The sequence below is a fragment of the Malaya genurostris genome, chromosome 1, assembly GCF_030247185.1.
Source record: "Malaya genurostris strain Urasoe2022 chromosome 1, Malgen_1.1, whole genome shotgun sequence".
Classification (NCBI taxonomy): Eukaryota; Metazoa; Arthropoda; class Insecta; order Diptera; family Culicidae; genus Malaya; species Malaya genurostris.
The window spans coordinates 12,265,573-12,281,789 of NC_080570.1; the positions used below are offsets into that span (position 1 = coordinate 12,265,573).

General features: G+C 36.9%; 2 protein-coding genes across 2 annotated transcripts in view; one reads left to right on the plus strand and one right to left on the minus strand.

Moving 5' to 3' along the window:
* The window catches only part of LOC131432641 (uncharacterized), a 57,104-nt gene that overhangs the window by 9,529 nt on the left and 31,358 nt on the right, over positions 1-16,217 (minus strand). The window lies entirely within an intron of this gene.
* LOC131432658 (uncharacterized) lies at positions 6,555-7,769 on the plus strand. The gene is made up of 2 exons (XM_058599066.1): positions 6,555-7,359; positions 7,415-7,769. The coding sequence occupies exons 1-2, from the start codon at positions 6,602-6,604 to the stop codon at positions 7,647-7,649; spliced, it is 993 nt and encodes a 330-aa protein (XP_058455049.1). The 5' UTR covers positions 6,555-6,601; the 3' UTR covers positions 7,650-7,769.

Here is a 16,217-nt window from a genome sequence, read left to right on the forward strand (position 1 = left end):
TATTTCTGGATTTATCGGAAATCTCTTTCTAAACGAAATTTGACAGGTAGCTTATCGACCGTTTTCATTAAAAAGTGGAAAAGCTGGAGGAAGAACAAGAGCATGTAAATGCGCAACCGATGTTGAAAATTGAATCGTAATTTAATGTTAAGCATTATTTATAGCTTTATACACTTGAGATCTGCTTATGATGCGGGAATATATCTGCCTGTTAAGGATCTTTAAGATTAGATGATGGGAACATGTTTCATTTATTTTGTTTCACTTGAACACTATTTCGTTGATAGTTTTCTGAAAAAGACTGCAGAACGGGGAAGCATAATATAATCGTTCTTCTTGGTCGAACGGAATGTAAGACCAAATTTTAGTAGACGCTGTTCTGTTGACCAACTGTCATCTCAGAGACACACGAGATAGGAACTTGTGAGCACTTTGTGAATTATTTCAGCTTTTAACGATCTGACTTTAATTTATTTACTTGTTTTCAAAAAATCATCTGACATAGTTTGTCTTGTTGAAAATTTGTAATTTTAGTTCTAAATCTATGATAATTATCATGATTATCAATTATTATGAGAAAAGTCAAGTAGACGTTGATGAAACACGTGTGACAATATTCGTTGTTGATGGTATTTCCTTCTTCAAGGAGATCCACGAAAAGTATGTCATGATAATCCAAGAATGTCGATGCCATGACCTGTCGGCTTCAGTCCAATGGCTCCCTTATTCAAAAAAATACAAACCAACAAATTCTACACTTTCGATTTTGTCGACTAACTCATCGTGTTCGGGTAGGAAGATAACCTCACCCAGAGAACAGTCAACAGTGGCTCTTCCGGGTGCACGAAACGGCTTGATGACAAATCGGCTATTTGCTCTGAAATGATTTATCAGGCAATTCTATAAATTTATACCTTGACGAAAATATTTTAGAACTTCACCTAATGATACTAAATCATTGGATGCAGTATAGTTTCTAAATTCCGTGGGATTGTTTTGAACCGGCACTTCTGGCAGTTCTTCAACTGCGCGAACTAATGATTCCCGTACATACTCACTATCCGAAACACCAATCCCTATCAACGATCTCTAGCAACTCTTCACACGATTCAAACCGTACCATCACAGAGAGACGGATATCATCTCAGCAACAAAAAGCCGGCATGGTTCATTTAACAATGAATGGACACCAGTGCAAGAGTGAATTCCTCTCGATGATCCGTCTGAGCATCACGGGTTAGCACGATGTTGTGGGGATTCGCTCTGAAGCAACAAACGGTCGCTTATTCTCGTTTTGCGATCCGATTCTGTACGGGCAGTGGATAATTGCGATAGAATCATTTTACTATTGCCGTTTATTCTAACTATGTGCAAATAACCTTTGTATAAGTTGTGTCTGTGAAAATGTCTGTGAATGCTCCACACAAGGGTTTTGAAATATTGTAACCTAGTATAAGCATCATCAAGTCGAATCATCGATTCGATTTTATGCGATAGCTGTCAACTTGTGATTCTCTCTTGGGAAATTCCAAACACAGCGCCGATCATTGCAAAACTGTATCTATTTTGGTAAGGGCCGTGAAACACTCAGAGCATGAAGTGGAGCGAAGAAATGTAGAAACATTCTCTCACGGTACATGCATTGAGTGGCAACGAGTTCTTGTAGCATCATCTGCCAGATTGACGATGTTGTATACAATGTAGAAAAATATCGAGTCGCTTTCTGCCGAATTATCGTCAATCACCAACAATGATTGTGAGGTCATATACTTTATAGGGTGAAAGATTTTTGGTGGCGGCCCAGTGTGCTACGGAGAGTATTGATGAGGAGAGTTAAGTTCAAATGAAAGATCTTAGGTTGCCGTCAGAGTGCAAGCGAAATGCGTCAAGACGCGCGTTCGATCTAGTTACACTTGATCAAAGCAAACCTGTCAGAGTGAACGCGATGTGGTAAAAGCAAAGACAAATAATAAGACATGAGACTGCCGAAGAAAAACTGAAATAATTTCGATTCATTGTAGAGTTCTTTCGGTACCTTATAAAATGACTGCACTCACCACTTGGTGGCGCGCAAGAATGATTGCATTGACATCATTTCGATTGGGAGTATGCCGTGAGTGAAAATAAACAAATGTTATCGTTGTCGCTAATGGTAACAAATTGTTTGTTTTGAAAGATGGGGAAGCTTTGCGTGCTGAAAAACTGTCGAAGAAAATCTCCGACTGTTTCTTTGTTCCAATTCCCAAAGGAAACCGAACGGTAATATACTTTATTTTTTTTATATTCTTGTATTCTTTAGTATTTGAATAATATTTAAAATGCGCTTTTTCCTAGTCTTGAAGAATGGATTCGATTTTGTGGATTCGACGAAGCGGAAGGAAAAAACTCAAACATGAAGCATCGGCGGATATGTTCGAGGCATTATGCCTTCATTTTTCAATGATCAATCGAATACTGCAAAAGGGTAATAGTATTATTATTATTTGAATTAATTATTAATGTATTCAATCCAATGTAGCTTGAAACCAGACGCTATCCCTACCGAGTTTGGATCTAACAAGGTGACTGGTATGTAACGATTTAGTTCAAGTTTCAAAACAATTTTACTGAGTCCGTCAAAGCATTACATACCATTTATTTTTTAATTCGATTCTGGAATATGATTAATCAGTCGCATTTTTCAGACTTCCAAACAGGTATGATTCGGCATGAACTTTCTAAATTATAGTTTTTATTTGAGTTACCATCCGTCTGAAATAATGGAGGATTCATAAACACATTGTGCCTTGGAGATTAGGATACTATAAAGACAAAAATTAACAAACAACCTCGCGTCTTCACTGAAGTTTTCTTAAAAGGAAACGCAGAGTATTTAATACTAGTGGTTTATGCATCTCTTGTGCTTGCCTTGGAGATTGAAACAACGAAAAAGAATCATGCAATCATGCATCGTACATATACGTACGTACTCCGACCAGAATTTAAAGAGAATCAAAGCGGGTCGAACAAAATTAGTTTATGAACATGTGTACCGAAGGACGAAAAAATGCAGTCATGTTGCAATACTCTCTTTGGGGAAATATTTTTCATGTCTACCCGTCAATAGCCATTCTGTAACGTGAGTAATGTTAACGAATGTTAACAACGGATTGATTTTAGTCCAAATACATCACATAATCTTCTACACTTATGACATTAATCTATCACCCGCTGGTTGAGCGATCTTTCGAACAAGGCTCTAGTTAGAAATGTTAGATTTCTATCTGGTTTCATATTATTTCTTAGAACTGTTAGTAGCTACTAGTCTTCATTAGTAAAGCCTGTTCTTTTTAAAATCGATCCAAAATTCTCGCTGTTCTGCTGAAAGCCGAATTTATATTATAGTCTCGCCTGGATCAACGAAACCTTCACATTATCCCGCAAAAAGTTGAAGTTAGAAACTGTCATAATTTTCCCGTCGATTTTCACGAGGCTTCCTACACCACCTCATGAAAAACTGCACCAGACCATATAATTTCCTCCCTCATATTTCAATGTGCGTCTTCAATGGCTTAAGCCGTTTGAGTTTAATTGTCTTGTTGAGCAATTTCAGGCCACTTGGCTATTCATAGCATGGGATACAGAACGTCGACGAACAGTTTATTTGGATTTCGCTTGGCTTCTAATTTTTCTTGATTTTGCGCTAGATATCTGAGAATACTTTTTTCTGCAAAAGAACTATATTTTTAATGTTTTTCAGAGCTTTCACTAAATATAGCAAAAATGTGAGATACAGTGTTGACTACAATGTATTGGTTGATTTATTTGATTTGAATACAATAAATGTAAAATGAAAAAAAAATGAGTGTAAATAACATCAGGAATGAATTTCTTTCATTATTATTAATTACTTCAATACCCAAGACCTGAACTTAAGTTGTAGATGGAAACGCATCGTATTTAGTTTTGAAGGCGAGTATGTATGATGATGTGTATGATTTCCTAATTAAATACCATGCGTCTCCATCTTATGATAATTTGATGGAGACGCATGGTTTTTCGATTGATTTAATATTTTGAAAGTCTGATATAATACTGATCCACTTTTTTTTAAATGTGAGAATAATACAGCGTAATGTACTCATAAATGATTTATTATTAATGTACAATCTAGAGTGGTACCAAAATTGTAAGTACGAATAAAAACAACTCGAAAAGTTTGAACATTTTTATAGTTTATATTAATTTAATTTATGTTTGGGACAGCTTTTATATGCAAACCCAGCTACACCCTTTGTTGGATTATGATTGGACGAGTGTTATGTTAATAATAGCACATTTTGATTGGAATTTAAGATTTGCGTCTGTGCAATCAGTGAAACGTTCCAATCACGTTTGAATGCAATCAGTAAAATTTTCCAATCACGTTTGAATCTATTTTCTGCTATTTACTTCAAAACATGAACTTTTACAGATTCAGATACGACGAACTTTTCGCTGCATCACTTATATGAAGAAGAAAAAATTAAAGTTTCTAGACTTCAAACAGCATTGAGATGCGAAAAGAAACAGCTTAGAAGCCTTCGCCTTTTGTGTAAAAGACGAAAAAATTCGCTGGTTTCTAAAAATCATAAAATTCATGAGCTACGGACACAATTGAAGGCGAAACAGAAGTTTACGAAATATGAAATGAATGTGTTGAGATATGTACAACAAAATCCTATTTTATTGGAATCAATCGAAAACTCAATGAAGAACAAATATGCTAGGCGTTACCATCATATCAAACCCCTAGCAACACGACAAAAGATAAGATCTGCAACAGGATATAAATCATTACGGCTGGCGGAAGTCATTTGTCTACCAAATCCTCGAACAGTGTCAAGGTGGCAACAGAATATTGGGCTAACACCAGGATTTAATGAACAAATTTTAAGACGAATGGCTGTGTCTGCGAAATCTATGAGTACGGTTGACAGAATAGTTTCTATTCTAATCGATGGTATGTCAGTAAAACCTACTCTAGAATATCATGCAAAGACAGATCGATTCCATGGTCTGCCTGATGACGGAGAGGTAAAAACATTCGAAAACAACAACATCTTTAATTTGGCAAATGAAGCCATCACTATTATGGCTAGAGGGGTATGCTCAAAATACAAGCAGGTGAGTTTGTTAATAACTCCGAAAATATAATTCAAAGTGTGTTTTTAAAATATTCCAGGTTTTTGGTTATTTTCTAGCTAATTCAACACTTGGCAGTAGTTGTCAAGCTAGAGTAATCGTTGAAGCTGTAAAACATCTATCAACTGCAGGTTTCATTCCAATCACAGTTATAATGGACCAACACGCAACCAATATTCAAACGGCAGAGGTGTTAGGGGTGAATACAAAAAACCCAATGTTTTTTGTTGATGGAAATCCAGTAGTGCTATTTTACGACAGTCCGCATTTGATTAAATCAATGCGAAATAATCTATTCTCCAAAAACGTTCTTTATAAGAATAAGATTGCTTCTTTCCGATATATACGCGAACTATTCTCTCTAGATGTACAAAACGTACCTCGGTTGGTTCCAAAGTTAACTAGAAAAGCTGTTTTCTTGCCACCGTTTTCAAAAATGAGTGTAAAAAATGCTACTCGTACTTTGAGCAGAACAACCGCAAACGCTATAAAATTGCATGTACAGTTAGAGAATCTGAGAGCTGAAGCAAATGATACCGCCGAATTTATTGAAATTTTCGACAACTTGTTTGACGTATTCAATTCACGTAATGAATCAGATAAACTCAAGGCAAGTATTTGTAATTCTTCATGTTGTAAGCTGATCGCAATTACAGCAAGAAAATTGAATTTAGTTTTATAAACATCGTCGATAAAAATATATTACACAATGATTCCCCATAAAATTTTTACACGCATAATCTCTAAAATAAATCTATAACGAATCTGTCTATCTGAATCAGTACATACACGAAGCACTTGATTTCCATGTTTTGATAATACCACAATGTTTGCAGCCGTTGAGAGCCTCAATTAAAGGAAATAGCAATCATTGGGAGTTCTTAAACAACATGGAGGACATTTTCAAGACCATGATGTTCGTTCCAGCGACTTGCTTTGATCCTTCTGTTGTAATATAGTGTGAACAATTTTTTGTTTGGCATTTATTCATTCGATATTTCAGGCAGTACAGGAAGCGAATGATTCGTTAACATCAATACAACGGCATCCTCCATGTTTGAGTGGATATGTACATAATATACAAGCGATCCGAGAGCTATGGACTATTCTGAATACCAAATATGGGGTACCCTTCATTCGAACCAATTTCATTTGTCAAGATGCGTTGGAAAATGAGTTTTCAAGTATTCGACGCAGTTGTGGGTTCAATGATACACCAAACTGCTACCAATTTGCAGCTGCTTTAAAATACAGTAGTGTTGCTAGATGTTTGGATGCTACTACAAATACGAACTGTGAATATGATGAGATTGTTACTTTAGTTGATAACGTAAAAGAGTCGGAACAAGATCCACTGGCAATCGATACGGAAAATTGTTCATTGCGTTATTTTCAATCAATAGATTTTGATAAAGTTCAATTTCCAAATATAGCCGAGATGAATGCTCTCGTATATGTTGTTGGATATGCAGTGACAAAACTAAAACATAGAAGGTGTCGTAAACGAATGGTTCTGAAACACGGAGTATTGCAGATCCTGCAAAATCGTTATTCGTTCTGTAGATTGAAACATCATCTTCATGCAAACGGATTCAAATATCCTAATAATGCAGCAATTGAGATCGGTACCCTTCTATTAATAGCTTTCAAAGAAAAATTCTACAATTTTTTTACCGAAAGTAGATCAGGAGTGAAGAACAGATTAACTGAATATGTTGATTACTGTGACTATGAGTCGTATATTTGCCCCACTTGTTTCGAAAGATTTACTGACTGCCTTATAAACACTCTAATTAAAGGACAACTTTTGAAAATAAAAAACAAAATCAACAAGAAAAATCGCAACACCAGTTTGAAAAAGAATGGAAAAGCCCGCAGGATGGGTATTGAAAGCAAGCAACAGGTTAATAAAACAGGCAAGATGGAAAAATATAGGCGAACAAATTATAAAATAAAACGAACCCGGCTAAATCAAGAATCTGATTCAGTCCAGCCAATTCAAAATACAGAAAAAAATGACGTTGTAATCCCAAGTAGTACAAAGGAACTTATTGGTGGTCCTAGCTCATCATGTGAAAATGCTCCAAAACTCGTTGAAAAGGATTATGAACAAATCGAGATGGAAAAATGTGTGACAATGCTGGAAAATTTTGTAGCTAAATTCCCACCGCGAAATACGATTCGGGTCGAGCAAAGGTGATTGGGTTATTCTTAAAAACAATTTCTTGAATATAATGAGGATTTTTTTCAGAGATTGTCTTCACTTATCTCTTGAATACATTTTAAGTACGTTCACTGATTTTGAGAATGAACTGCGGCACATTTTTATTAAGTACAAAAAATACGGTAGATACCTTTCCAAAATAATGGAATTAACGAGTTGGAATGAACTATCCAATATCTTAGACGAGAATCATAAGTTAAGAATGATTATTTATCTGGAACAAAAACTGCTTCCAGAACAAGAATTTGGAATGGTAGGTTAAGAACTTGTTTAAGATGGATTTGATAGCTAGATTTAAACAATTTTTTTCAGCATAGCGAATTTTTTAGCTCAGTTCTGATTTATGAATGGGGGTTGCGTGTTTTCATGAAAATACATAATTTTTCAAACCGACAAGATGATGTGTTCTAACATCAGGTTGCAGGAAGATATGGTCATTTACGAACGTGACTAAGTGTAAGTCCAATGTATCGGGCCACGGTCCATTTGCCTTATCCTCAGAGGCGTAGGAGATGTTTCCCGCGGCTCTGCACATGACTAATAATATGGAAATATTTAAATCAATTTCATCAGTAGTAAGTTTTTATTAATATTAATGTTAGTTTCTTTTGTTAATTAAAATATATATTACAGTTCGTCTTCATCGCTGCGGCTTCTAGTACGATCTAGCTCCGATGTTTTGTATATTGCCTCCAGTGGTCTTATTATTAATATTATTACCAATAAAAAAAAATACAAAATTGATGCGATGAACAAAATGTATTGGGTCTATTTCACACCATACCGAAATGATCAAATATGACCGATCTTGAACATGGCATATCTGTATACAAAAGCAGCATTTTTGATTTGTTGTTTAGAATAGTATGTTAATAATCGAAAGGGGTGAAATGTATTTATATCAGCTTTTGTTTTCTAACTCTTAGTTATTCGCAATCTCTTTCCAAAGATTCATATAAATATCTACAATGGTTATTATAGTTTATTCGATTGCCAAATTTCTCCGCAGAATACTTTTGTGAACATGGCTGCACTTCAATTAAATTGTTGCACTTTGTATGAAAATCTTCAGCTTGCGAAAAAACTAAGATTCAGTATAGTATGTAGTAGATGTTAAAAAACTGAATTTGAATCAACTTCCGTTTATCAAAATTTGCCGTATAGTATGTTATTTACTGTTGTCGCTCTCACATCATACATGTAATGTTCGAATGATCACTTGAAGAATACCTTCTTCATCAGGAAAAGCCTTGGTTTTCCTCGTTCAGTTGAGCTGCTCTCAGAAAGTTATCCGGATATCATGGCCTAGCTACTACCTGGTCGTAGTGGCAAATGCGTTGTATGAAAAAGATCGAAGTTTTTCTAAATGCAAAATGCCAAACGAAGAAGGAAAACTTGTCGTTAAACAGCCGAATTTGCTACTCCCATGCAGATTAACACAATTATCCAATTGAACAGCATAAATACAAACACTTTCATCATCGCCAGGTATTTGCTGACCTTATACATGCAATTTGAAATAGTGTTCAAATAGTTTGACATGTGAATTGTAAATATAGGAACTCAGCAGCGGTGCCAGTTTAACGTCATTGTTGCCAGTTTTACGGAGGACCGTGATGTGCATCAAAAAAAGATCACCAGTGTCTAGTCTATATATTTGTTTATGGTAAAAGTGCATCACAACAAAACACCTCGCATCACTTCGAGGTTGAATTTCATCCGGATCCGACTTCCGGTTACTGAATCATAAGGTGGTAAGTGTTGAAAAATTTTCAAATTTGATCTTGAATCTCTTTCGAAATTCTGGTATTTTTGGTGTCGGGTCATCAGCGATTATAGTAGCCTTCGGCCGTCTCTTTGTATGTACTGCTTTCTAGCCATGAAGTGCGTGCTTATCGCTATGCACCTGTTGATACAAAAAATCCTTTCAAGACGAGAGTTTAAACATACCGTCATAAGAAGATCACACATACTCTGAAAACTCCGAGACCTAGTGGTGATTTTAAATTGCATCATAACCCTCAAATTACAACCAATTGAATGGCCTTGTACTGATAGGATTGCAACTCGCTTGATGGATTTCCACAAGCAGTAGCGATAGTGATTTTTGATAGCTAACACCAAACGGTAGTAAAAGATTTACATCAGGCTAGTAAAGATTGATAGCAGCTATCTGGAACTTGCCCGGATATAACCTTACTTCAGTTCGATCGTAGGCGTGTCTTTGCGATGTTGTCATTACTTTTGCTCCTAACCCTAGTCAGCGGATCCTGCGGGAATCCGGCATTCGTAGACTTCCAGGAGCGGTTCGCCGAGCACAGTCAGTCAGTTGAACCGCAGATTCCAGATTTCCGCGCAGAAAACACGAAGCTACGGGGAGAGGTTATAAACTTCATCCTAACCGAGATCGCCAACCTGACGGTGGAGATGCGGATCATCACAAATGAAACCTGGCAAGCTATCGAGAACCACGAGAAGTTCAATGACGATTGCTTTGAAGACGTGAAGGAATACTTCGATATTCTCGTATATTCCGGTTCGTTGGATGTATCGAATTTCGCGAGATATATGGTGCAATTTTTGGATCAAGACTTGCAGAACCGCTTCCAGCCGTTGGTAGGATTCGCACAGCTGGAAAATAGCAGAGCCACGTTTCAAACGATCCGAACACTCGGACGGAATCGGTTTGTTTTCGATGCTGACGATACACTGTTTGAGTTGCAGGATGAGTTGGACTATTTTCATAATCTGTGGAATGCTCACCAGGTTCTACTACGGGACGAGTTGGAGGATGTTGTCTCGTTGAAAAATGTTGTCCAATCAGATATGGCATGGTGGAATGAGTTCGCCATTAGATGGCATCGTCTATACATGCAATATGCTGTCGAATACGTGGATTATGCCTGTTGATGTTGTTACCGAGCCGCAGTAATTTGGCATATTATCGACGTGACAATAAAAAAATTATTGCTATGAAAACATTTTTTATTAGAGTTATCTAGAATCCATATTGGGTTTGGAATTGATCTTATTAGTTCAAAATCAAGTTTAGAATCGAGGAATCCTGGTAGGCTATGCGAAGGACGATGTTTCCCGCATAGCGTTTTGGCTACCTGGGCAGCCATGGCCACCAGACGGCTACCAAATTGATTCAGTGACGGTTGTCAAATAAAATTTGACAAAACAAAGTCGCCTGTATCTAAGTTAGCCGAGCGTTTTCATCTTCTCACCTTCGCTGAAAATGTCAAAGATTTCAATGTGGAAAAATCCTGGTGGATACAGTTGTATCGTTTGAGTTGTATATCTGGCAGCGATGAGGCAGTCGGTCACCAGAAAATCTGCCAGCCATATTTTTCCAGCTGACAGCGTTTAGTCAGCCATCTGGCAGCCATGCGTATGCGGGTTTTTCCCGTTAGTTGGTTGTCAGAATGTATTAAACTGATTGTGTGTGTGTCCTCAGTACTAATCCTTGTGTCATCTGCTGCCCTGAGCTCTTTCACTTCTCAGTCGGCCTATGTGTATGTATTTTGAAATTTTCGGTGAATTCTTCCAATAATCAGTTGATGAGCAGTTGACAATTTCTCTTTATATAAGTAGTGGAAAAAAACGACGTTATAAACGTTGGGTTATAAATTGAATGACTAAAATCACCGTCATGAACAAATGTTAAATCAAAAAACACTTTTTTTGTAATTTTTTACAGAAAAACAGCTTAAGCAAATCTATTCAAACTTTTTTTACATTATAAAGCATCATTTAGAGAATAGTTAGATTTCCGTATATTTATATTGAAAAATAATGCGGTTACAGAGTAACAGGGTAACAGATAACATTTTTGAGAATCACGTTGCGCGGTGAACAAGATAACTCGGCGTAGAATTATCTGAAATCAAAAAGGTTCTTAAATTTACTTAAAGTACGAATTATTTCTCCCCTCCAGTCCGTCGTTCTCAAGTTATTATTTTGATTTTCTAACAGTTAGTGGCATATTTAATATGAAAATGGAAAAAAATCAAAAGCGTAGGGGGGAGACATTTTATACCAAGAAAGTATGTTCCAAGTTGGAAAAGAATCGGTTCAGTAGATTTTGCCTTATCGTGTTCACGAACTTCGAAAAATTGGTTTTCAGAAAAAGCCGTTTAATTTTTTTCTCGAAAAGTGTACAAACAATTATTTTTGGTAACTTACACGGAATCGTCAATCGATATTTTTGAAATGTTAAACTACAAGAAAATGTAAAAAAAAACTATTTTCCGAAACTGTTTAGACCTTAAGACCCTCCCCCCTTTAAATAAAAATATTCATCTATACTTTTTGGCACAGGTACTTCTCTTAATATTTGAGGAGAATCGATACTTTTTGAAGACCATGGATACTTTATACACAACTGCAATATGATTATAAGGGTATTAGTGGAGGATGGATGTAGTGAGGGCCTACAAAAGGGGGGGGGGGGGGGGTGTAGTGTATGTAACGCCATAACTCCGGAACTACTGAGTGGATTGCCACCAAACTTGGCACAGGTACTTCTTGCATTTCAGAGATGGTCATAAGGATATTTTTATAGGAGAGGGAGCGTAGCAAGTGGCATTAACGGGGGGGTGGGTCAAAACAAAACTTTTATTATTTGACGTGAATCGATACTTTTTGTAGACCATATATACTTTATACACAACTTAGACATCATTATAAGGGTATTTGTGGGGGATGGATGTAGTAAGGGCCTCTAAAAGGGGGGTGTAGTGTATGTAACGACATAACTCCGAATCTACTGAACGGATTGCTATAAAACGTGACACAGGTACTGCTTGCTTTTAAGAGATGGTCATAAGGGGTTTTTTTATGGGGGAGAGACCGTAGCAAGTGTCCTTAACAGGAGGGTAATAACAAAATTGATCTTATTTGACCAGAATCTATACTTTTTGATGGCTATAGATACATTTTGCACAACTTATATATGATTATTATGGGTATTCGTGGGGAGTAGTAAGTGCCTCTAAAAAGGGGGGTGTAAAGTTTGTAACGGTATAGCTCCGAAACTACTGACCGCATAACTATCCAACTTAGTACAGGTACTTCCTGTTCTTCAGAGATGACCATAAAGGTATTTACCGGGATTTTATCTAATTTGACAAGAATCGATACGTTTCGAAGACCACAGGTTCCTTTTGCACACCTTAGATATGATTATAAGGGTATTCGTGTAGGGTGGATGTAGTACGTACCTCTAAAGAGTGGGTTTGAATGTTTCTAATGGCATAACTTCGGAACTACTGAACGGATTGCTATCCAACTTGGCACTAATACTTCTTGCTCAAAGATGTTCATTAAAACGTTTTCAGGGGAGACAGTGTGTAGTAAGTGCCTTCAACATGTGGGGGAGGGCAATGACGAAATTTATCTAATTTGAAGAGAATCGATACTTTTCGAAAAAATCAAATATGTTCTTAAGGGTCATTTAAATTGGAAGTTTAATGTGAAATGGATAGATATTGTTTGCACTTTAAATGATCCTAAGAGCAAGATGATCCTAAGGGGGGTGCTTAAAGCAAGGGTCTCATCCAAGAGGGGGGTCCAAATTTCAAATTGTTTATATGATCGACCGTAACTCCTAAACAACTCAAAAGATTACCACACCAAACTTGGCACAAGTTATTATAGCTGTTTATAGGTTTCTATGAGGATATTTAAAGGAAAGGGGGGTGGTGGTCTGCAGTAAGTGCTTGCTAGAAGGGGGAAATCAAGGCAAAATGTTACAAATTTCGCGAAAATCGACATTTTTCGACAGGACAGGATAGCAAGTGTCGCTAATAAAAACGGTGGAAGTCGGCAAAGCTCCATAACAGTTGAGTAAATTATCACCAAACTTGGCACAGGTACTTTTTGCAATTCAGAGGTGGTCATAGGGGTATTTTCGAATTTTCTCAACGACCTTCTAAATTCATTGCAGAGGTGTTCAAAAAAGTGGAGTTTGTAGCAAGTACCTCAGAAAAGGGGTGTTTAATGTACAATTTATCTTATCGACACAGTTGTGTTTCGCTACAATCAGAGTATTTCACTGGGCAGGACAATTTCGGGAATTTTTTTTGTGGCCTTACCTTCCCAAGACAGTTTTGAGCAACGCCGGGTAATTCAGCTAGTAATTTATAAACATACATAGCTAGTGTTTGTTTTACTAGCGAAAAAAAAACATGTCGTAAGCCCATTACAATGAATCACTGAAAATATTCCGTAATTCTATGTGTCGGTACGCGCATTTTTGTTTGGCACTGAATTTCACTTTTATGCTCGTTCATATCAAAAATTTTAAAAAACTTGAATTTTGAGTTATACGAGGTTTGTTCAAAAAGTTCCCGGAATTTTTTAATTGCGCGCGTCTGGAGAGTCCGGTGGTCAAAATTTTTTTTTATTGTGTTGGTACATATGTCCCTAATGTATGGTGAAATTTTCAGCTGTATTCATTGTTTACATTCTGTCTTGTAGCGGCTGGTGTAGACGTGTTTTTTTGAGCTCGGCGATTTTTGTCTTGGTGACGTTGGGTGCTTCCACGTGGACGATTGTGTGTTTGTTTCGACATTATAACCGTACACCCATGTTTCATCACCAGTTATGACCCTTTCAAGTAAATTTGGATCGTCGTTGACGTCGTTTAACAGCTCCTGAGCGATGGTAATGCGTTTGTTTTTTTGATCAAAATTCGGCAGTTTTGGAACGAATTTTGCCCAAAACATTTGAATTCATGCCCAAAACATTTGAAAAAATATGATGGCATGAGCCTACTGATATGCCAACTTCTCCAATAGTGATTCGGCGATCATCCATAATCATTTTTTCCACTTTTCCCACATTTTCATCGATTATTGACGTGCTGGGTCGACCGGAGCGTTCATCGTCTTCAACGTCTTCGCGGCCATCTTGGAAACGCTTATACCACTCGTAAACACTTGTTTTTTTTCCATAGCAGACTCACCGTAGGCTCTCTGTAACATTTCGCACACTTGGTTACACTTTATTTCATTTTTCACGCAAAATTTAATACAAATTCTTCAATTCTTCCATTGTTTAAACTAACAAAAATCGCCGAGCTCAAAAAAACACGTCTACACCAGCCGCTACAAAACAGAATGTAAAAAATGAATACAGCTGAAAATTTCACCACACATTAGGGACATATGTACCAACACAATAAAAAAAAATTTGACCACCGGACTCTCCAGACGCGCGCAATTAAAAAATTCCGGGAACTTTTTGAACAGATTTCGTATGTGGTTATCTCATACTACTTTTATTATAAATTGCTGATCATATGTCCGATGATGTGAATAAAAAATTATGTTGCTGCGTTGAATACAACAAGAGATTAGTCTCGGAAAGTCCAATTCGAAGAAGATATGCATCTAACGTGTAGTGATTGGACATGAGTCTGGACATCACACGAATGAAATCCCTACTCACATCCAGTCCCCTGAACCATGTCTTTGTCGATATTTTAGGAATAATTGAGTGCATCCACTGACCCAGATCATCTTTATCCCAAGAAGCTAGAGAGATGCGTTATAGAATTCGTTGAAAGCAATCGGTCTGTCATAAATTTCACTCTCAATAGCACCACGTTTGGCTAAACTATCGGCTCTTTCATTGCTTGGAATGGAGCAACGAGCCGGGACCCAACCTATTGTGATTTGATAATTATTGTTCAATATGTCGTTCAGACACTGTTTTATTTTGCCCAAGAAAAACGGTTCATTTTAGCCAGAAGCGTTTGAGCGAATGGCTTCAATTGCACTCAGATTAGCTGTGAAGAGAAAATAATGGTTTGGAGATAAAGTGACAATTACACTCTAACTCTACTATATAAACAGATGCAGGTTCTTGAAGCCTAAATGAAGCTGAAACATTATTGTTGAATATACCAAACCCAGTAGCCTCTTTAATTCGTGATCCGTCCGTGTAAAATATTTTCTCAGAGTCAATATGCCTGAACTTACTTGTAAACATTTTTGGGATTTCCATCGAGCGTAGGGGTTCCGGGATTCCACGCACTTCGCGCTGCATGGATGTGTCGAAAAATAACGTTGAGTCAGGAACATTTAGGAGGCTGACACGGACAGGAATATATCTTGAAGGTTTGATTTGCTGTGACATCATGAATCTCGTTTGTGATTGAAACTCAACTAGCCTTTCGAAATGATTAATAACCAGGGGATTCGGTACCTCACATCTTATTAACATCCGCGATGAAAGCTCTCAAAAACGATCTTTCAATGGAAGAACTCCCGCCAGAACTTCAAGACTCATTGTATGTGTCGAATGCATGCAGCCTAAAGCAATTCGCAAACAACGATACTGAATTCACTCAAGTTTGATAATATGAGAGTTTGCCGCGGAACGAAAGCAAACGCATCCATATTCCATCACTGAAAGTATCGTTGTCGGATACTATTTTATTAGATTTTCCGGGTGAGCACCCCACCAAGATCCTGTTATTGTTCGAAGAAAATTTACTCTTTGTTGGCATTTTGTTATCAGACACCTAATGTGTTCACCCCACGTGCATTTGGAAAGCAAGAGATGTTCACGATTAAATTCTACTCATTTTTGCATGGAGTAAATTTTGAAAAGGTAAGACGTATTCGTATTCGATTTTGGTAAAGTAAGACGTGTACACAACAAAATTTTTTTTTTAATTTGTATCACCGTGTAATCTCATTTAAAATCTTAAAACTAAACATTGATTCGGTCATCTGTATGCAGAATGAAAGACACGATTGAATCGAATGTATTGGATATATTACATAACTTTCATATCTGGTTTTGAACTTTGCTGTCT